This window comes from Ammospiza caudacuta, chromosome 14, assembly GCF_027887145.1.
Source record: "Ammospiza caudacuta isolate bAmmCau1 chromosome 14, bAmmCau1.pri, whole genome shotgun sequence".
Taxonomy (NCBI): domain Eukaryota; kingdom Metazoa; phylum Chordata; class Aves; order Passeriformes; family Passerellidae; genus Ammospiza; species Ammospiza caudacuta.
In genome coordinates, this window is record NC_080606.1 from 8219710 (window position 1) to 8241368 (window position 21659).

Below are 21659 nucleotides of genomic sequence, written 5' to 3' on the forward strand. Positions count from 1 at the left end.
ATTGTGAAATGAGTGCTGTAGCTCCTCTTAGATAATGTAAATATTATTTCAGAACTGAATCTATGCTCTTTGAATGACATTGGGTTTTTCTACTTTGAGCCCATAGTCTTCAGTAACAAATGTGTGGCCTCAGAGTTTTCTGGGAAAACTTGTAGAAACTAGTTAGTTGTCAGGTGCAGAAATTTCAGTTTGGCCCCTCAAAAACATTTTTTCTTTATCTGGTGGCAAGCATGAAGCACCAAGGATGTCCTAAATGAGGGAAAATTGGAGCACCCAGTTACCTGAATGTCATGTGTGCAAAGAACAAATCTGTGCTGACATTTTGGTAGAACCCCTTTAATCAGGATGTGTGGGTTGATGAGCACTGAATCACTTGCAGGTCAAGCTGATTTTGCCAGATGTTCGGCCTAGAAGACAAATGGAGGATGTAGGGAGGAGCTCTTCTTCTGTGTCATGCTTTCAAAGAAAAATGTTTCATTTCTCATCATGTTATATTCCTGTGGTACCAGGGTTTCTTCTCCTGCCTGTATCTGCCTGAACTGAAGGGAAACCTCTGGTATTTATTTAACCTTTAGCAAATAGACAGTAATCCTGGGGTAAAATAGTCTAAGGGTTGCATTCTGCCCCAGATGCATCTGCAGATTGACTGGGCTTCCTTGTCTTGGGCATCTGCACCAGACCAGCAGTGTCTGTGCTCTGCTGAGGGTGAAAAGGCATGTGGTTGTGTCAGGCTGTACTGCTGAACATGACAAAGCATTCTTTTGTATCAGTCAGATTTGGTGGACCAAAATATATTGAACTTTCTGCCTGAGGGGGAGCAGAGCGAGGTGTACAAGCTGCTTTCTCCACATGTGCTCATGACAGATCCTGTTGCAGCTGATTTTCTCAATGGTAAGCTCTGCTCTTGTCTGTCGGTCAGAGAAGTTTGCCAGAGGTGAACAGCTCCCAGGGAAGTCTGCACAGAGCTCTCCAGCTGTTTAATGCTCTTGTCTGCCACTTCTGTCTTGCTGCATTTGTGGGTTTTAGTGGATCACATCTCTAATGTTCCTATGTGCTTCCTGTACTTGCTTTTTGATTAAGACAGTCTTTGTTTTACCATCTGCTTTGCCCCTTGGGTGGTAGATGCTTTTCCCCAGATGGGATGCTGGACTAACCCTGAGAAAGGAGTGAAGGCTCAAGGGAAAAAAAAATTGGAGAAATCCCAAACAGTTTTGGCAGAGCCACTATTCCTTAGGAAGCTTGCATGTCTCAGGACACAAGAGGAGCCCTAGTGTAACTTAAGCAGCTTTAGAGACAACAGTCCATCAGGATCTGTACAGCTGGCTGCTGTCCCATGTCCCTTCCCTCAGAAAATGTCCCCAGGACCAGAGCAGGCAGGAGCATCTTCCCAACACCTGTTCCATTAATGAATGTTTCAGCCAGTGCTGAGCCCCCACCCCTTTCCCAGTGGGTTTGGAAAAGCCACCGAGCAGCGCTGGGCTCCCCTCCTGCTGTCCCACGAGCACCAGTGGGAGCTGAGCAGCCTGAGGATGCTCTGAGCATCCTGATGGTCCTCTAAGCAGCCTGGTGATGCTCTGAGCACCCTGATGGTCCTCTAAGCAGCCTGGTGATGCTCTGAGCAGCCTCTTGGTGCTCTGAGCAACCTCTTGATGCTCTCAGCAGCCCTGGTGATGCTCTGAGCACCCTGATGGTGCTCTGAGCAGCCTGGTGATGCTCTGAGCACCCTGATGGTGCTCTGAGCACCCTGATAGTGCTCTGAGCAGCCTGGTGATGCTCTGAGCATCCTGATGGTGCTCTGAGCAGCCTGGTGATGCTCTAAGCAGCCTGGTGATGCTCTGAGCAGCCTGATGATGCTCTGAGCAGCCTGATGATGCTCTGCCTGGGGGTGATTTCCCTCAGGCTGAAGGCCATATGGTCTAATCCATAGAGTTCAGACTTGGGGCAATAAACTGGATTAGAGCTTGGCCCAGTGCCCTCCAGTGTTAATGGAAGGGCTCAGGGTGAGTTCAGTGCCCTTTGGTCCCACTGAGCAGTGCCAGAGCACAGTGCTGCAATACCCTGTACCTGCCCTGCATGAAATCCTGCATCCATCCATGGAGTCAGGGGAAAATCCTGCTGGCCAGTGGAGCCAGGGCTTCCTGCTCAGCTCACTGGGGTGACTGCAAAGACAGGAAAAAAGGGTGAGAATGCATTTCCTTAAGCAGAAACAGATGATAATTGCGCCTAGTAGTTATATATTTACTTCTGGGTATCAGAATCTTCCCAGCAGGGTGTGCTCAGATAGCACTTGGTAGATAAATTAAATATGTGAGTGAGCTAAAGTGCAGACTTCTAATAGCATTGTCTGTGTCTCCCTCTCTTTCTCTCATTTCAGCAGAAAAACAAATAGAGTTTTGTTGCCATTTAGCAAGAGGCAGCTTAGATCCAAATGAACCCCTGATGTATGAATATGTGAAATTTGTAGTGGATTTTAAATATTTTACTCATGGTAAGTTACTGTTCCAGCCTACCTTTGTATCTCCCCCTCTCTCCTTTAAGTTTTCTTGACCTGTAGCATATTAAAGGCTCCGTTTCTGCTGAAAATGCCCCACAATTGTCAGGGATGGAATGAGCTGTGCATACATTGGATATATTTTTCATACAAAAGTGGTGGGGAGTCTGTTGATCAGAAGAGTGCACTCTCCTGCATGTTGTGCCTAAAGTTGATACCAGACTGAAAATGCCTCTGTTGGACCCACTGCCAATTATAAAGCAACTTCCTTATTCAAATAGCCAGTAAAATATGGAATTCTGTTTCACTTGTGGCAGTGGAATGACACTTTACAGAGATTAAATACTTTGAGGTGCCTGTAAAATCCTGAATGTTGCAAATGTTGGCCTGGAGAAGGACTGACAAGGAGACTGCAGCTGCACACTGTGAGCTGCTCTGAGCTTACAAAGCTGCCCTGGGTGGGGGTTACAGCTGTGTACCTTGGAGCCTACAGGGTCGCGCTTTAAATATCACCAGCGTGGATCAGGGTGGCATCACCCTGTGGTTGCTGGGTTTCTCCACTCACTGTACCTGTCTTAACACGGGGAGAAACCTCTCCTTCCTCTTCTTAAATAAACTGTCTGGTTGTTCCTAGTGCCTACGCCCTCCTGTAATGGCTTTGAGTCAGCTATTGCACGGGCTTTCAGGTCAGCCCCGGAGGAGCAGATCTGCCTGGTGGCCACCGTGCGCCTGGTCACGCCACAGTTCCTCAAGGTGAGCCCTGAGCACCCACAGCAGCTGGGGCAGCAGCACGGGGCTGGTGGAGGAGAGGAGGGGATGTGGCTGTGGCTGGGTATTGGAATACAAGATGCATGCTAGGTTTTGATAGCAGGCTGCTTTTGTCATTTCACAGAATTAAATGTCTGAATGTACCCACTCTTTCGCAGGAGCTCTGCAACGTTGAAGAGCCGTGTGAAGAATTTACGTCGAGGCATAGTTTAGAATGGAAGTTTTTATTCTTGGACCACAGGTAAGAGATTTGGGTTTAGTCACTGAAAAATAAATAAACTGTAGCTTAAAAATAGAAAAATTTGTATACCTGTTGCCTGAGATCCCAAATGGAATAGTTCTAATTACATGCAACTTAGTGAGTAGCAGTACCCTGAGCTTACCTATTAGGCATCCTTAAATGCTTCACTATTTTCCATATTTTAGGCAAGTAAGAAACCATGGAAAATGTCTAGAATGTCTAGAAAAATCCTAACCAAGATAATGTTATTGAAAGTGAGAGTGTGGGTCCCATTATGTTCCCCATATTGGTTTAGCTCCTCTGTTCTACAATTACAGCTTCCAGGAATCCTTCTAAATCTTTTGCTGTGTCAATAAGCTTTTGACTTTTCAGCTTGAGAAAGGATAGAATTTCTAAAACCAAAATAAAAAACAGTGGATTTTATTATTTAATTGTAGATTAGTTTTTGACAATGCAATATGGTGGGCTAGAATTCAGCTTGGTGAATGAAACAGACTGGAACCAGTTTATTAAGCTGCTTAATTTAGGATTAATTTTCTTCAAAAGAAGCTGGTGGGTTTTATTCACTCTCTCACTTCTCTGTATTTGACATATGTGCATAAGCACATTGTAAAATCCTACCCTCTTCATTATCCCTCCCCTTGTGAGCTGTGCAAAGTAAAAACAGAAGACTAGTAAATAAGGCTGTAAGGGAAAAAATATTGGTGAGGAAAAAAATCTAAATACCATCTCCACATTTAGAGCAAGAAAGAGAGAGAGCAAATAAAAATGAGTAATAACTTTCATTTCTATAGAACAGAAGGTGTGTGCCTCACATCATGCCTTGATGCATGGAGGAATTGACCCTGTGACACCCCTACAGCTGATTGTGTGTGGTTTGGGACAGTCAGATAATTATTAATTCAGAGGAGATCTTGCTGGGGTGGCTTTGTTAGACTTTCATCGGCCTGTCTGATAATGCACATTTTTAGAATCAGCTGATTGATGTTAAGATTTGTAAAGGAGCCCTAAGCCCCTCACGTCACTGATGAAGTGAGCTGCTTCTCCTCAGGGCTGTGTCCCTGCAGCTCCTGTGAAAGAGCTGAGTAGGAGCTGCTTTGAAACTTGTCAAAGAGCCTTTTGATGAATGTGGGTTATGACTCAGAGAGGAATCTCTGTGCTGGGTGCTTGCAGATGCTCCAGTCCCTCTGATATCCCCAGAGAGGAGGCCATTGCTGCTGAGAGGAAATTAGGATGATGCAGATGCTGAGGCAGAGTTTGTGACAGATCCAGATGCAAGCAGTGAGCTCAGACCCAAGAATGAGAGGAGATCGTGGGAGTTGTCTCATTTAATCACTGATTCCAAGCTCCCTCCAGTACAATCTGCAGGACACTGAAATGTTGCTGTTTCTTGCTGATTTGCATCAGCACAGGCTGCCTGGCACTGATGTGTGCCATCAGCAGGGCAGAGGGTACCCAGCAGCAGCTGGAATCAGGACCTTTACTGTCATGATCACAATTCAAATCAAAGACAGATACAATAAAAACATTCCATAGATGTGGATAAACATGAGAAAGATAGGAAAAACCTGTATTCTGGGTCTCTATGTAAATATGTGTAGAGGAAGACAAACCCATCAACTTTGATAATGATTTGTTTCTCTTCTGCACTGTGGTACTGTTGTTATTTTCCCTTCATTTATTAAAAGACTGCACCCAAAAGACTCTCTAAAGACTGTGAATTCCCATTGCACAGCAAGCTGCAGATCTCAGGACTGGAACTTGGGCTAACAAGACACTTTTAAATTGCCCCACAAGGCATCTCCCTGTTAAATGACAGATGAGGAGCATTTTGTGGTTTCTTTCTTTTATGAGGAGCTCTGGTGATATTCAGGAAAGCATAATAATTTCCTGATCAGCTTAAATGTTTATCTGATGTGCATCTGAAAGACACTATTGTCTTGAATATAAGCAGTAGGAGAAACAGTGATGCATTCTGCCAAAGAGATAGCAAGGACACTTTAATAAATACACATATTATCATCATTAACAGAAATCTGGGTCACATGAGGAAAAGGAACAGAGTGCTGTGAAAAGTTACTTAAATAAATGAAGCTGTATTGTGGCAGAGACCACATGTGTGCTCAGCACATTCTGTTCCAGGGGATTTGCTGTCAAGGGGAGGCCTGGCTCTCCCAGCCAAGCCCTTGTGCTGGGATCAGGAGCTCCTGCTCACACCTTGCTCCTCCTGGCACTGCTGTCAGGCACATTGTCCTTCTCCCCCATTCCTTGGTGCCAGGCTGCCACACCTGTGGGGAGGAGGGAGGTTATGGACCTGCCTGGGCTCTCTGTGGCTGAATAAGCAATGCCCACTGTGCCTCTCAAGGGGAGAAATGTGGCACAGCCAAGAGAGAATTTCACACAGTAATAACCAAGAAACTCAGGACTGATCCATCCAAACACACCTGTAATACACTGAAATAGCTTTTTCCTCATAGTCTTCTTCCTCAAGAGCACTCAGCTGAGCAGGAGAGGGGCAGCAGGAGAGGCAGGTTTGATAGGGACCATCACCTCCATTCTGCCCCATTTTGAGTTATTCACCATTTTGCCCAAACTGAACTTGGCAGGTGAGCACTGCCAGCACATCCTGCAGCCTCATCAGCACAGGTCCTGCCCCACTGAGTGCTTGAGTTGGTGCAGACAGGGTTGGACCTGAGCTCTGGGAGATGGAGAGTGACAGTCTGGTACAGGGAGCAGAGACAAAACCAGTGGTTTTCTCCCCACATTTCAGTGTTGTTTCATAATCATAAGCTGTCAGGCTGTGTTAGGATGCCTGCTTTTAAAAAAAAAAATCTCATGTTTTGCCTAGAAAAAGGAAAATCTAGAATTGATAGCAGAATAGTGAGGTCAGTCATTGCAATGTGCCTATCTAAATACTTCATCAATTCAACCAAAGCACAAACAGCCCTCAATCAGCCCCATGCCCATGGCTATCTGCACTACCAGCACAGAGAGTTTTGGTGGCTGTAGTTTCCCAAGCTTTTCCAGGGGAGCAATTACTTTTTCCCAAGCTGCAGCTTCCCACTTATTCTCTCTTCTCCAGTTACTACCCAAATGACACTTACATCCAACCTACTGGATAATTTTACTCTGGCTCCAAGTTGTTGTGTGCAGGATCAGCCATAGCATTTCTCAAGCTGTGTCTCACAAGCATCCTTAATGAATTGAGTCACTCACATATGTACATGCCTTTCTCTACACCCACATAATGAATAGGCTGTGGAACAGTAAACACACACCTTTTCATTTTCTCAATTTGTACCTCTCCCTGTCAGTTTTTGGTTTGTATATGAAAATGCACCACTGCCTAGATGAAAACCCACTCCAGATTTCCCTGCCAAGTGAATGATGGTGTTTGTTGCTGCATCACAGCTTATCTGCCAGGATGTCAGAGTCAAGTTTTGTGCTCACTCCCTGCCCTTTGCTTCCTTTCTAGGGCTCCACCTATTATAGGATATTTGCCCTTTGAGGTTCTGGGAACGTCAGGGTATGATTACTACCACGCAGATGACCTGGAGCTTCTTGCTAGGTGCCATGAACACTGTAAGTTGCCCTGCCTCTGCAACGTGTCTCTGATCTCCTTTGTCACTTGTGCAAAACCTTTTACTGTCATTGCAAAAGGCTTCTTCAGGAACATGTAGGAACTCTCCCTGTCCATGTCAGACTGTCACAGCTGACACTTACCTGGGAGGTTGGAATCTGCAGAATTCCCTCAGATCAGGAGCTGTTAGTGCAGGTTTCCTAAATTAGCAGATACCTTGTTTGAGCACAGGCTGTCTCAGAGTGAAATGAGATTAGAAGTTGGGAGTCAGAGCTATCCCCCCTCTGCCCTGTGAGTTTTGTTGATTTCTCACGGTTCATGGTCTTGCCATCCCCCTGGGCTCTGGAGTTAACCAGGAGGCTCAGCTCACCAAAACACCTTTTGAGAGCATCATTTGGATCACCTCCCTGTGCAATTAGGTGCTATGAACCTCACTTACTCATTAGCAAAATGCTTCTGGAGGTTCAGAATTATTTTACATAAAAGCACTGAACACAGTTTCCCTGTGGGTGAATATGGCTCATGTTTGGTCAATCTGAAAGGAAAACAACAAAGCACAAAAGTCAAGTTCAGTGAACACCAAAGAAGGTCCATGAAGAAATATTACTTACAGGTTTCTTGTGGGGGACACTGTCTGTCTCTCTGCTATCTCCACTTGAGAGGAGAATGTTTTGTTCAAAGGAAACAAAGGCACCCCAGAGAGGGGAGCAAGCAGGATGCTGTAATTGCTCTGAGATGCAGAGCAGCACGAGGCTGGGACCAAGAAGCCCCACAGCCCACTGGAGAAAAGCTGCAAACCACCCTCATCTCTACCACAGACCCTCTGAGGGATCCAGAAGAGAATGGGGAAGAATACTTGTCTGCATGTCAGGTTTCCCTGCTCCCCTTCCCTGCTGGCTGCCCTGCCCTGCCCAGGTGCCAGGGTTGCCTGGCTGAGCACAGAGAGGAAGCTGTGACAGGAGAACACAAAATTGTGTCAAATGCAGCAAAGTGAACATTAACAGAGTATTTTAGCTGCTCTCAAGCACGGTACTTCTTAGTGCTGTTTCTTAAAAGACAGTTCAGATTCAAGTGAGAGCCTTTTGGTAATGCATGTGCAGTTTGGTGAAGACACAAACTGTACTGAGAGTGGGTCAGATCATTCAGCAGAGAATCAGTTTGATGATTTAAATTTTACATCTCTATCATCCAGGCATTCCTCTTACCTATTAGAAGAATATTTTCACAACACACCTGTTCTTGTTTTAGTGCACAGGGAAACAAAGTAAAGTGCTGGCAAAGTGACTTAGAGAAGTGCTTCAGGACATGTCTGCCAGGACTAGGAACTGAGGGATCCCCAGCATGTCATGTTAGCCAGAAAATCTCTGCTAAGTGCTTCATCTAAAGCCCAATGGGCTCGATAAAGAAATCAATCCTTATATTTTAACAAAATAGAGGTGTGCAGGTGAGTAAAAAACCACTTGGGTTAGTTTGGCTTGCTAGGTTCCTGTTTGTCACATTGGCACTTTGGGCAGACACCTTGCCTACTGTCGAGTGAAATGGGTTTGTTTAAACCATGTTTGTATTTTACTTTGCATTAATTGTGGGTACTTAAGTGAGCATGTTACAGTTTGTACTCCCAGCAGTCTGGAACAATTTGTGTGGTTATTTAATGTGGTTCCCCTCACTATTCTCCAGTTGTATTACAGCACCTGAGATTCTTCTGGACATAGCCTGATAATGCATACCAGGTTGGAGTAGGCCACATCTTAGAAGAAAACTCTCAGTTAAAACTCCACAATCTTCTTGTTTTGTGTCATTATTAGTATTCTTACTTCACATCTTCAGTCTTTGAAATGCATTCTCATGTACTTATGAAAGGCAAATAATTTGTTTATTTATGCTTATTTCAGGGAACCCATAAGTTATAAAAATATAGCTAGTTATACCAGTTATAAGAGAAATCTCAAAGTAGCAAAGGGCACTCTTGAAAGTCAGCAGGAGTGACCCCAGACAAGAGCTGAGTACATGGTTATGTATCATCTGTCTTGCTTATAAAGCTCAAGAACCATTTTAGCACTGCCCCAGTCTGGGAGAGGGGTGTGGGACCTTTGCACCATAAAATCCCCTTTTGCTATAAATTGTTTTCTCTTTCTGTTCAACAGTGATGCAGTTTGGAAAAGGCAAATCCTGTTACTATAGGTTCCTGACCAAAGGGCAGCAGTGGATATGGCTGCAGACTCACTACTACATCACCTACCACCAGTGGAACTCCAAGCCTGAGTTCATTGTTTGCACTCATCTGGTAGTTAGGTAAGCACCAAACTGCTCACAGAGTGTTGTGTCTTAGTGTTCAGCCACTGCTTTTTCTAGCTCTGTTTCATGTTAGCCAACATGCTTAGTGTGTTCATGCTTCTGACACATAAAATGATGTGTAATTCCATGAAACTATTCTGACAAGGAAATTGTGTTCTATTTACTATTTTTTTCCTTTTTTTTTTTTTTCTTTTCCCAAATGAGTCAAAAGCCTGGAAGCCAGCTTTGGCCAAATTTATCAGTGTGTTACATTCCCCTTTTGTCCCTAGTGATGACATGGCCATAGAAAGAATTAAAGCTGTTGGGAATCAGGCATATCTTTCTGGGCATGAATGAGATCATATAACTCCTGCAAAACCTTTTGATCAGAGCTTTAAATATTTATGACTTGAAGTTAGCTGGTGGCTTGCTGGCCTTATTCCTCACCCAAATCCAGCCCTGGATCCCCCCCTAGTGGGAAGCTGCTGGTGCTGAGCTCCAGCCCGTGCTGGAAGGCAGTGCATGTGTAGGATGCTCTGTGAATGCACCTTCTGGAGGGGAATCTGCTGGATTACCACCACCATCTCAAAAAAGACTATGTGAAGAGTAAGAATATATTTTCTGAAGGGCTTGAAAAAGTAGTGACACACTGGTTTGCTCTATTAACTTGAATAAACTTATCGCTCGCTGTGTTTTTGTAGTGTCAAGAATCAACTTTTTTTCTAGTCCCCCTCTTTTCCTGTCAAACATCTGGGAGAGCAAACACCAGTAAATGTGAAAAATATGGGTGTGTTGCAATGAGCCAGAGGAAGCCATGAAGATGCTCAGAGGGCTGGAGCACCTCTCCTGTTAGGACAGGAAGAGAGAGCTGGGGTTGTTCAGCCTGGAGAGGAAAAGGCTCCAGAGAGACCTTAGAGCCTCTTCCAGTGCCTAAGTGAGCTCCAAGAGAGCTGGAGAAGGAGTGATGGAGTTGTAGAACAAGGGGGAATGGCTTTGAACTGTCAGGGATAGGTTTAGATTAGATCTTAGGCAGAAATCCTTCCCTGTGGGAATGGTGAGGCACTGGAAGCCCAGAGAAGCTGTGGCTGCCCCATCCCTGGAAGCATTCAAGGCCAGGTTGGCTGGGCCCTGAACAGCCTGGGCTAGTGGAAGGTGCTCTGCCCACAGGTGAGGGCTTGGAACCAGATAATTTTTAAGGTCCCTTTCAACCCAAATTCTTTTGATTCTGATTCTGTGATCTGTGGTATAAACTACATATGAAGTGCTAACATAAGCAAATATTACACAGAGAGATTACTTCTCAGTTGTCTTACTTCTGCCATCCTTCAGGGAATTCAGCTTCACTTTAAGGGCTGAATTTATTGTGCATGAACTTGTTTCTTCTTTCTGCTTCCAGTGCCTCTTAAACCTAATGATGTAGTCCTAAATAGGTTTTGAAGTTCAATTCTGTCTCAGATAGTTAAGGCTTAAAATATGTTACTGAAGCACACAAGTTAAAATGTTCTTTCAGGAAAATTCATTACCACAATGATATAAGTGAGGTTGGTTCAGCAGCTTCTCTTGCCTCCCACAAAGGTTGCAGCTCATTAATATTTCATCACCCTAAAGTCTGGCACCTCTCAGTGCCCACGATGCATGAGCACTCAGAGAGTCTTTGAAACATCCTCTCCAATTTATCCCAGTGGTGAATCATGGGGCATTTGTTACTGTAAATATTTCATTATTTCAGAGGGAAAAAAGTAAGGAAAGAAAATATATAGTTCCAGAGGCACCTTGTAGGGGTTCCTGCAATTCACATTGCACTTGTGTAGCTGCCTGTTTGTATTTGGAGCTTCCACTGGAGTGCAGGATGTTGACTCTGATGCATGCACAGTTCTGTGCACCCTGAGAAGGCGGAACCTGCCCAAGGCACTGTCATAGGGATCACTGAAATACCATACAAAAAAAAGGATGCTTGTTCATCATCATCAGGTTAGAAAATGAATGTACACTTGTTGGCATAGGATACCTGCGCAGAAGCTGTAAAATAATTTTTTGTTGGTTTTTTGGGGGGTTTGTTTTTTGGTTTTTTTGGTTTTTTATTTTCGGTTTTCTTTTAGTTATGCAGAGGTTCGGGCTGAGAGAAGACGAGATCTTGGCCTTGAAGAGTCATCAATTGAACTGGCATCCTCTTCTCTAAAGGTACCACGTTCCTTCACAGCTGAGTGAGCAGATGTTTAAACCAAACTGAGTCATAGCTTACCAGTCTGAGGGAAATATCTGTTCCTCTCCATTTTCTTTGCTCCCATCTCATTCCAAGCCTTGAACTGGGTCATGATTCAGGCAGGCCCTAAGAAGCTTTCTGGTGCCTGGCTCCATGTTGGTTTAGGACAGGCTGGATAAGCTTTGAACTGCCTGATTTAGTGGAAGATGTCCCTGCCCACGGCAGGAGGATTGGAGCTAGATGGTCTGTAACACCAAGCATTCTCTGATTCCACAATAGCTGTGAATTCAGCAGTTGCATTCTCTGTTCTGGTCCCTGTAATCTTTCTGAGACCAGGACACAAACCTCAGCTCAGAAGCAGAGAAGTAGAGCTGGAGCTGGAGGCCAGATTGCTGTACCTGTCACCCTTAGCAAGGCACAGAGGATCCCAGGGTAGGGCAGTACCACAGGGTACCTCTATTGCTTGTACCAGCTCATCACTGATACTCAGATGAAGATGGGAAGGCAAGGGAAAACACTTACCTAGATTTCAGTTCAGTTGCTGGATCACATCGAGTGATTGTGACCTATAACTTCCATGAGCAATAATTTCCATGGCTTGAGTCAGGGTCATTTTAACTACTTTTAAGTTTCTCCTCTTGGTAGTTTACAAATAAGATCAACAAAGTAATTTCAAGTGGGCTGTTGTGCAGCTGTTCATTCCATCAGCCTCAGACATTACTTTATGGGAGCTCAGGCTGTTCCCTTCTGCTGCCCAGGGAGCAGTGAGTGGGATTGCAGCTCTCAGCACTGCCCAGTGCCTGTCCCCCTCAGGAGACATTTGCTGTAGGTCCCCCTGGGGCTCTAGCTGTTGCCTGTCCCTTTCCAGTTATCTCTCTCCATCTCTTCCATGGACAAAACCATTCCCCAGGTAGCACCTCCTGCCAGCATTGTTCATTCCCCCTGCCAGCACCCCCAGTGCACCGCAGCCAGCCAGCTGTGACATCCCTGAAGAGATCGGGGAGAAAGAGGCTGACAAAAGCAATTTCCCGTTGCCCAGGGCTCTGTGGGCAGGGTTGAAAGAGCTGGCACAGCAGAGTTCGGGCCATGGGCAGCAATGACAGTGTGCAGCAATCCTCCAGTGCTGCTGGCTGCCATCGGGTAGGTGCCCGTGGGCTTTGGGGTGAGCGCAGCGGGGCAGGGGAGCAGGGCTTGCTGATGTGTGTACGCAGGTGCTGGGTTTGTCTGCAGACAAGGGCTCCAGGAGGCAGAGGTCCCTTCCAGGGCCATTTCCTGCTGCTGAGGGTCTCACCGTTGTGCTTCGCTCCCGCAGAGCCACAGCAGCTACCTGGAGGTGGGGCAGTGCGGCAGCAGCCAGGACGCCAGCCGGGAGGGAGTGTCGCTGTCCTCGCACAGCTCCCGGCGCTCCTCGCACACCACCCTGTCCGACTCCACCTGTACGTGCCGGGGCAGCCCCGCTGGGGGGCATGGAGGGAGGAGCAGCCTCCCAAATATTCGGGTTGGGCTGGGAGTGACCAGGTGGCGGTGGGAAGGGGATGCTCAGTGCTGGGAGTGACATAGCGAGTCATGGCAGGTCACAGAGCAGCAACAGAGCCGAGTGTCACAAGTCACAGAGCATCAACAGAGCCACAGCCACCTGCCCTGTCACCTCCTCCCCCTTGCCCACCCCCTGTGTGAGAGCCATTTCCCCGGGCTTGTCACCAGCCGAGGGTCACGGCTTTTGCTGTGCTTCCCCAGAAGGGGACTCGCTGGCTTGATTGAACCAAGCTCACTGACAAAAATTTTATGTCGGGATAGTATCATTTTATTATGGGGTCTCTCCTCTGAAATCCCTGCAGAAGGAGCACAGAAGGATGCCTGCCTTGCTGGCAGCTTCATCCCAGCTCCCATCAGTGCCCTCCTTGCCCTGGGCGAGGCTGCAAGATTACTGCAGTGCTCTGTGTGGGGGAGGAAACTCAGGGGACTTTTCTTGCTGTGGGGAGGGGGATCTCATCTGGATACGCCGTGGAGGGCAGGCTGAATAGGGGGTTAGCATCAAGAGAGGAGCCAGAGGGACCACAGAGGGGCAGAGAATAGGGGGAATCAGGAGGGAACCCAGCAAGTGAGGTGGGGAGCCAGAGGGACCAGAGAGGCGCAGGTTGAGGACCCACTCTGGCGCTGTTTGGGCCAGTGCCCATCTGCACAGGTGGATCTCGGGCTCAGCCGGGTGCCCAGGCAGGCCGTGCCATGTCTCAGTGAGTGTCTCTCCCGCAGCCACATCGTCCATGCGGCGCACGGACACCAGCACCCCCACGCGGCCCGGGGCTCCGGGGGACAAGGCGGCACTGCGGCTGGCAGCGCCCGGCGGCGCCCAGGTCAGTGCTGAGCCCGCTGGGGCTGCAGGGAATGGGCACAGCCAGCACTGATCCCACCCTCAGAGAGGCTGCGTCCCACACTCTGGGTGTTCCTGGGGAGGGCCACTGGCTGGCAGAGCCGTGGAGAGACACCAGAGGCTCCTCTGCTGCTTTCTTTCAGCATTCGGTTTGCTCCTCCAGGCTAAATCCCTTTTCACACCACCAACACTCCTCTCTTGGGGTTTGTACACGTGAGGTGGCCTTTATCCAAAATGGGTGCTGACACCAAGGACTTGAAATTATCAGGGGCATGCAGGAACCTGATTTCTCCCTTTAGACTTATCCTCAGATCTCCAACCTCAGTTGTCCAGTTCCCTGCACTTGCTCATCCCTGGTATGAGCTGTTAAAGCACCAGCGCTGCACTAGAGGTGCTATGGACCTACAGTAAGGCACAGTTTTCATTTCCAGGCCATAGCCACTCCTCAGCACCTCTCTCAGCCCCCCGTAGCTCAGCTGGCAGTGCCCTCCCAGCACCCTGTGATGTGCTTTGGTTTTGTTCAGAGCACTGCTGTGTCCTGTCAGCAGGGCAGCCCAAGTGCCTTTGGTTCACTGCCCCCACGTCCTTGCTGGCTCATCCCAGAGTGGTGACAAGGTTTCTGTGCCCTTTCTGTTGCTGAGATTTACCTGCAACAACCTTATGGCAACCACTTATTTCAGAGAGCAGAGAGAGCAGATGGGACACCCAAGGAAATAGCATAGGAGAAGGTTTACACTTGTAAAAAGTGTTGTGGGCTGCTGAAGGCTTCTCCCTAAATCTCTACCAGCTATCTACAGGCTGATACAATGCTGAAGAGGGGATGCCATGGAAGGTTTGAGTTAGGCCAGGAAAAGAAAAGAAAACAAAAACTCCAAGAAAAATGAGTCATAAACCATAATGACAAGGTCTGTCCTTACAGGGCTTTGATATCAGTGCAGTAAATGTCCAAACTATAAAACAGACTGAAAATGGCCACTGTAGGTGTGAAGGATGGATCCCCAGGTGGAATTGCAGCCCATCTCGGGCCTGGCATCTGCCAAATATCATTATCAGCACAACTGAAAGCCCAGCCAGGAGGTGTGGCAAGGGTCTGGGTGCAGTGTCTGCCCCAAAACACAGCTGGGCCCAAACCAGCAGGATGTTATCCTGAGGGGACGGGAGAGTCCCCTGTATAGACACTTAATCTATGCAGAAATTATAGAGACCAACCCCTGCAGGAGGCACTGTAAGCCAGATGTGCTGTTGCTCTGGAATTACAGTGGCACTTTGGTTAAATGTGCAATTGCCAGTTTTTGTCAGCATCATATTTTTTATGGCTAAAGCTGAAAAGCAGTCATTTTTCTGAATCCAGCATTGCAATGGATGTGAGTAGCAGAGCTGGTCCTACGATGTGGTCCCTTTTCTCTGTTCTCTGCAGCCAGTGTACCATTTCCCCACCCAGCTGGGGATGATGCACCAGCTGAAGGAGCAGCTGGAGGAGAGGACTCGCATCCTGCAGGCTGACATCAAAACACAGCAAGAGGAGCTCCATGTCATCAAGGAGCAGCTCCAGCTCGTGCAGGACTCCAACCTGCAGGTACCTGCTGCCCCTGGCGCCCCCAAACTCACCAAACATTTGCTTTTCCTTTGAGCACACAGAGCAGTAACAAAATTGTCTGTGGCAAAATCTTTTGGGAATGAACTCTTGACAAATTGGTAACTTGGATTTGGATGTGGGAGTGATGTTTCCTGAGAGATGAGTGATGTCAATATCTGGCTGAGTATTGAATCAGTAATTTCTATGATTTAGAAAAAGGCAATCCCAAATTAATCCAAAGTCTCCCATGCACAAAAAAGCTTGGTGGTTCCATGTCTGGTTAGTGCTGCTGGATCCCACCGCCACTCCTGCAAAACACAGCAGGCACAATGGAGCTGCAACATTCCTGGCTCTGAATAAATACTTGACACAAGCTAACATTTGATTTTCTGTTACTCATTTTGCCTGGATTTAGAGACAGTGCTGCTGCTGCAGTGCTGTTCCTGCCAGGCAGCACAGCCAGCAGCTCCTGTGCCTCTCTCCCCGCAGATGCTGATGCAGCAGCCGATCCCCGTCATCCTCAACGCCGCCGTGCAGCAGCCCGGCCCCCGGCGGCCCCAGGGCGCGCCCCGGCACAGCACGGCCAAGAAGGCACAGCAGCCAGCCCTGCCCGGGACAAAGCAGCACTGCAGCCCCCAGCTGCTGTCACCGCAGCCATTCCTCAGGGACCCCTGTGGCACTGCCCCCCAGGTCACCGCCTGCTCCATCCTCCTCATCTGCTTCTCCGGCTCCTGAATGCTTGTCTGCCATGGCCCCGTGGTCCCTGCCATGGTGCATCCCCTCTGTGCTGGCTGTACTGAGGAGTTTGTGTCAGGACTCACTTGTGAACACTTGTGAACAAGTGTCTCCTGACACAAATGGCATTCAACTATAAAAATAAAAACCAGGTAGCCAAAAAGCATTTAAACCCCAGACAGTGCTGGAGCTCTCCTGGTGCCCGGGGAGGATGTGAATGGGAGGTCTGGGCTCTCATCAACACCGTGCTTGTTATTCATGGCCAGTGAGAGTTGTGGTTTCATAGCACAGGAGTAGGTGTCATTTTAAAAGATTACTTTTGCTCTGCCTGAGGAGTCTTGGAAGGCAGCTTTGAAAGAACAATTTTGTCACCACTAGACCTAAATCCACTATTAAGATGGGAAAGACTTGAGTTGTTCAAAAACAAAAAAGCCAACACTGCTGCTTTAAAGGACCCACAAGATACTTTCCTTGGAGACTTCAGATTTGCACTTCCCCTCTTAAGCTGTTCTCTTCCTCCTCAAGCCTTTTGTGCCCTTACCCTTGTACTCTAATTTCTCAAAAGACTGTCTGGGGATGCCAGGGACAATAAATGCTAAGGGGTTGGTGGTCTTGAATAGATATACTGTTCCTACTACAGTTCAGGGACAATATCCTATTGTTCCTTCTCCTTTTCCCACCTGCCCACTGTGAGTGGTTATTTTATCCTTCCATTAGGGAGCTTTAAAACTTACATGGGTACCTCTGTCTTCATTCCAGGTACAGCAGCAGAAGCAGCAGCACCCCATGAGAGGAAGCCAAGGCCAGCAAACGTGTGTGCCAGGGCAGGGCAGCATCCCAGTGCCCTTCTACAACAGCCCCATGGTGTTCTCCCAGGCTCACCCCATCGCCGTGGCTGCACAGGTGCCCACTGACAGCACTGAGAGGCAAACACCAGCTGAGTACAGCCAGGACAGGAGCCTCAGGTACCAGAGCCCTGCTGGACCATCCTGGGGCAGTGACAGGAGCAGCAGCAAGGAGGGCAGGCGTGGCTGGGCTCAGGGCTTGGGATGCCACAGCCAGAGTGAGGATGTTCCCTCTGTGGGGTGAGCCCAGTGTGCAGGCAGGCAGGGTGCTGTGCACATCCTGCTGTATCATCAGGGCTTTAAATCTTCTTCTCACCATATTTCCATAAACTATTGTAACCCTGCCTCTGTCAGTTTAAAGTCAGTCCCCCATGCCCTTGCCAAAGGTCCCTCTCCTGCCTTTTTTAGCCCCTTTACTGGAAGGTGCTGTAAGATGTCCCTGGAGCCTTCTCTTCTCCAGTCTCAACAATCCAAATCTTCTCAGCAAGTACTCACAGGAGAAGTGTGAGGTGATAAGGAGCATCCTATTTCATTAGTTTGTTTTCTGGGTAGTGGTTTCATGGAGGTAGTGGTTTCTAGCCTGATTTCATGGAGGATTTTCAAGGAGTTGTTTCTAGAGACTGACAGGACCTTGGACCCTGGACCTCTCCCTTCCCTGACCATCCTGTTTTCCTTCCACCCCAGGATGCTGTTGGATCAGTCCATCCAAGCCATGATGCCCACAGCCAACAGCAGCTGCCAGCCCGTGCAGAGCAGTGCCAGCAGGCAGCAAGGAAAGTGAGTCTCTGTGGCCCCTGTTTTCCTGCAGTGTCTTAGCAGGACACTTTATGACATTGAAAAAGACATGAAAAAACTTGTACAAACAGTCTCAGTCTGAAGTGAAACAAAAGTTTAGCCAGTTAGGAAAAAACGAGAATATTTTTTAATTACAAAGACCTTTATGATAAATGAAAAATTAAGTATTTTAATTAATTAATTAGTTAATTAAAATGAACTATTTTCTGGCCTTTGCAAAGCATAAAATGCTAGACCAAGACATAGAGAAAATGTACAACCTTAAAAACCTTAATTTTCAGTCCATGCTTTGTGGGCAGAGGGGAATCAGGGATCAGGGGCTGCAAGGTTTGGCCAGCCCTGCTCCAGGCAGGTTCTGCAGCAGATGGGCCCCCCCCCAGTGCCTGTTCTGAGGGAGGGTCTGGGTGTGTGTTCTCATGCCTGGTTTCCCCCTGTGGCAGGTTTGTTGCAGAGCAGCAGGGCCTGGCTCCCCCAGCAGCACAGGTGCCGCCAGCCACCTGCAGCCCCGCCCGGCCTGCAGCCCCGCCGCCCATCTTCTCCCCGTCCCTCCTTGTCCCACACTCCAGCTTCACCTCCCACCAGCCCAGCACACCCCTGCACCTGCACCAGTGGCCACAGCAGCAGGTTCAGCAGCACCGCCTCTACCTTCAGGTACTGGAGCAGGAGCAGCTTTCTGAGGGATGGGTCGGGATGGGTTGGGCGTTTTGGAAGAAATGGGGCTTATCTGGCTCATCCAACCTGGTCAGGGCCTTTGCACATCCTCTATTCCCATTGTATCTCCACAGAGCCAGGTGCTCAGCCTTTCCAGGCTGACTCTGCACCTGCTCAAGGCCATATTTTCCAAAAAGCTCTGTTATCACATAGCGCACAGAAGAAATACCCAGGTTTTCAAACACAGCTTTTCATGCGGAGGAACTCTGGTGAGAAGCTTGCTGTAGTCATGAAAAATGATAGGAGAGAAGGTCTTTTGGAAACATACCTCCTGCTGTTACATCTCATCAGAGCAAGGTTTTTATCAGCTGCCATCACAGCTTTCTTTTTAAAAAAAGAGCATTTCACAACACACATCTCTGGACTAGGTGATTTTGGTTTTTCAGCACACAGTTTACATCAGTACATGCTGAACTAGTGACACCACCAAGGAAAGGTGTTGTTGGAACTAATAATTCATCAGTAACACACTCTCCAAGCCTTGCCTGGATGGCAGAGGTAAAGTTACAGTCCTCCAGGCAAAGATAGAAAAGAAAGCAAGAGGAGGAGGTTCAGCTGAAAGCAGCCACACAGCAGGACTGAATTTAAAGTGAGAAATGAATCGCTGTTGTCAGGAAATGTGGGCAGGAGCCGTCCCTGCTTTGGGTGAGTCCTCATGGGCTGCATTGCTGTCCTGAGGACCAGCAGTGTGCACAGCAGAATGATGATGCTGGAACAGATAAACAGCTTCAGGGCCACAGTAAACCAGAGTTTGATGACACAGTGCCTTTAACAGGGGTGAAACAGCAAGTCCAGGTCTTTGAGGTACCAGCCATGGGTGGGTACATGGTTACTCTAGGACCTCTTCCTCGGTTGTCTGAAGATCTTTCCAGTGAAAGATTAAAGTTGCACATCCTTCAGATTGTACCTCCAAGTAGCTTCTGGAGGTCTCCATTCCTGCTGGGCTCCCCAGGGGCGTGTTAGGACAGAGCTCTCCAGGCATTGTTGGTTTTGCTGACAGCAGCAGCATCCTGAGGAGCACAGCTCACACCCTCAGGTTCAGGACTTGGTGCACACTCTGGGGCATGAGTCTCAGCATCAGCCCTGCAGCAGAGAGGGACAGCTGGGTGCTGGGGCAGGTCTGACTGCTCAGGTTTGTGTCTCCCAACAGATGCAGGGTCCCGAGCTGGTGCCTGGGGCTCCGACGCAGCGCATTTTCCAGCCGCCCCACGCCCCACAGCAGAACCCCCTGAGCTACTTCCTGCACCCACAGCAGCAGAGCCACCACACACAGGGCCAGCCCTGCAACCTGCCTGACCTGCCCGAGATGCAGCTGCCCTGAGGTCGCTTGTGGGGACAAGGAGCACACAGTGCAGCTGCCGCGCCCGGCGCACGTGGGGGAGAGCACGGAGCTGTCAGAGCACGGCACCGGAGAGGTCGGGCTCATGGGGAGGTGTGCCTGCAGGGATGGATGGTCTCTGACAGGGGTGCATGGCTGCAGGGGCCTGCTTTGGTGGGATTGCCATGCAGCCAGATGCATGGGATGCATTCCATGATGCTGTTCCAGCAGCAGAGTGTGCCCTGGCCCAGCACCATGGTGCCACTGGGAGTGGTGCCTATTGCTGCAGGGAGGGCAGGTATCGGCATCAGGCCGTCATGGAGCTCGGTTTGCAATGGAAAAAAACCTTTTTCCATTCAGGACTTCAATGCTGAAAGTCACTGTGAATTTAAGCCCAGCATTTGGAGCACATAGACTGTACCAGTCCACAGGACACCATTGGATTTCCGTGTACATAACTCGTTTTGCTGTAGTAGGTCCATTGTGAATTCTTTTTCCTTTTTCTATACCTCAGTCCCGCAGATTTTTTTCCAGGAGTTTGGATAATGCTGCTAATTTACGTAACACCACTTTTGCCTGAATTTCTTACTGTTGTTATACCAGCTCACATCACAGCTAGTTCAATATTTGTCATGTTTTATTTTTGGTTAACAAGTGAAGATAAATTTGTATGGTTTTTACTCCCTGTAGCCAAATATTTTTCAGGTTACAGACAAAGAATCTTTACTCCTTTTTTTTTGTTGTTGTTTCAAGTGATGTAGTTGTAAATGTTTCTATTCATAAAAACAAACAAACTTGCATAGAACAGCATATGACAGCAAACTTTGTGGTTTTGCTAGGTCATATTTCAATTTGGCAAACCCAAAATGTATAATCACAACACACGATGTTACAAGCCCATAGGGTCAGCAATAAATTGTATTTTTGTAAATTGTCACTTTTTAACTGTAAGTTTATATTTATGAATTGAAAAGCCAGTTTATTCCTCAGTGGGTGTATAGTTAAGTGTCCCTACTGTTTGTGTCTTTCCAAAGGAAAACTTTAAAAGTACATTTTTGGAGTGTTAGTAGCTGAGTGCTAACTTTGGGCATTGTTAGAGCCCAAATGTAGATGGGTTTGGCCATTACTATAAACTTTGCAAGGCAGTGAAGGCAGTGGTTAGTTAGGACCAGGGAGCAGAGGACCATTAGGACCAGAGCATTAAAGCTCTAGTTGGCAGACAGAGCAAGGTTTAGAGAGGAGTTAGTTAGTTCCTAATGTTTAGTTCCTAATGTCTGTTGAAACCAAGTGAAGAATGCTTGGGTTTGCCTTTTTTTTTTTTTTTTAAATATGGTGTTTTGGGGTTTTTTTTTTTGTTTCCTTCTTTTCCTTCTGCATGCCTGTTTCTGGGCCCTTGCAGCACTGCAGCAGTTCCTGGTGTTCCTGGTGTTACTGGTGGGGAAGCTTTTGGCACAAGCAGCTGCCAGTAGCCCTGTGTTTTAGAAAAGGGCACAGCAGGGCTCCAGGGGCTGTTCCAGCAGCTCCTCCCGGGCAGGGGATGGGGTTTTGCTGTGCCACATTGCCTGGGGCAGTGGCAGGACAGGCTGCTGGAGCTGGGGTCAGCCAGGAGCTTTCAGGAACGGGTGCAGGGCCCTGGGGTGCTTTGGTGTTTGGCCAGGGCAGAGGTGGATTTGTGAAAAAGCTGTGCCAACCCCTGGCTATTCATGGGTCCCCTCCCTTGGGCAAAAGCAGCTGCATGGTTGGCTTTGACT

General features: G+C 47.9%; 1 protein-coding gene across 1 annotated transcript in view; it reads left to right on the plus strand.

Moving 5' to 3' along the window:
* Positions 1 to 21174, plus strand: part of PASD1 (PAS domain containing repressor 1) — a 50350-nt gene extending 29176 nt beyond the window's left edge. Inside the window, exons 7-22 of the mRNA XM_058814117.1 lie at positions 771 to 891; positions 2375 to 2488; positions 3126 to 3244; positions 3418 to 3500; positions 6976 to 7082; positions 9225 to 9372; positions 11454 to 11535; positions 12870 to 12993; positions 13811 to 13911; positions 14360 to 14446; positions 15346 to 15504; positions 15994 to 16194; positions 16999 to 17204; positions 17769 to 17861; positions 18320 to 18530; positions 19741 to 21174. Of these exons, the coding sequence (XP_058670100.1) occupies positions 771 to 891; positions 2375 to 2488; positions 3126 to 3244; positions 3418 to 3500; positions 6976 to 7082; positions 9225 to 9372; positions 11454 to 11535; positions 12870 to 12993; positions 13811 to 13911; positions 14360 to 14446; positions 15346 to 15504; positions 15994 to 16194; positions 16999 to 17204; positions 17769 to 17861; positions 18320 to 18530; positions 19741 to 19911 (2127 nt within the window). The 3' untranslated portion in view covers positions 19912 to 21174. The remainder of the gene's footprint in view (positions 1 to 770; positions 892 to 2374; positions 2489 to 3125; positions 3245 to 3417; positions 3501 to 6975; positions 7083 to 9224; positions 9373 to 11453; positions 11536 to 12869; positions 12994 to 13810; positions 13912 to 14359; positions 14447 to 15345; positions 15505 to 15993; positions 16195 to 16998; positions 17205 to 17768; positions 17862 to 18319; positions 18531 to 19740) is intronic.
* Positions 21175 to 21659: the final 485 nt, after the last annotated feature.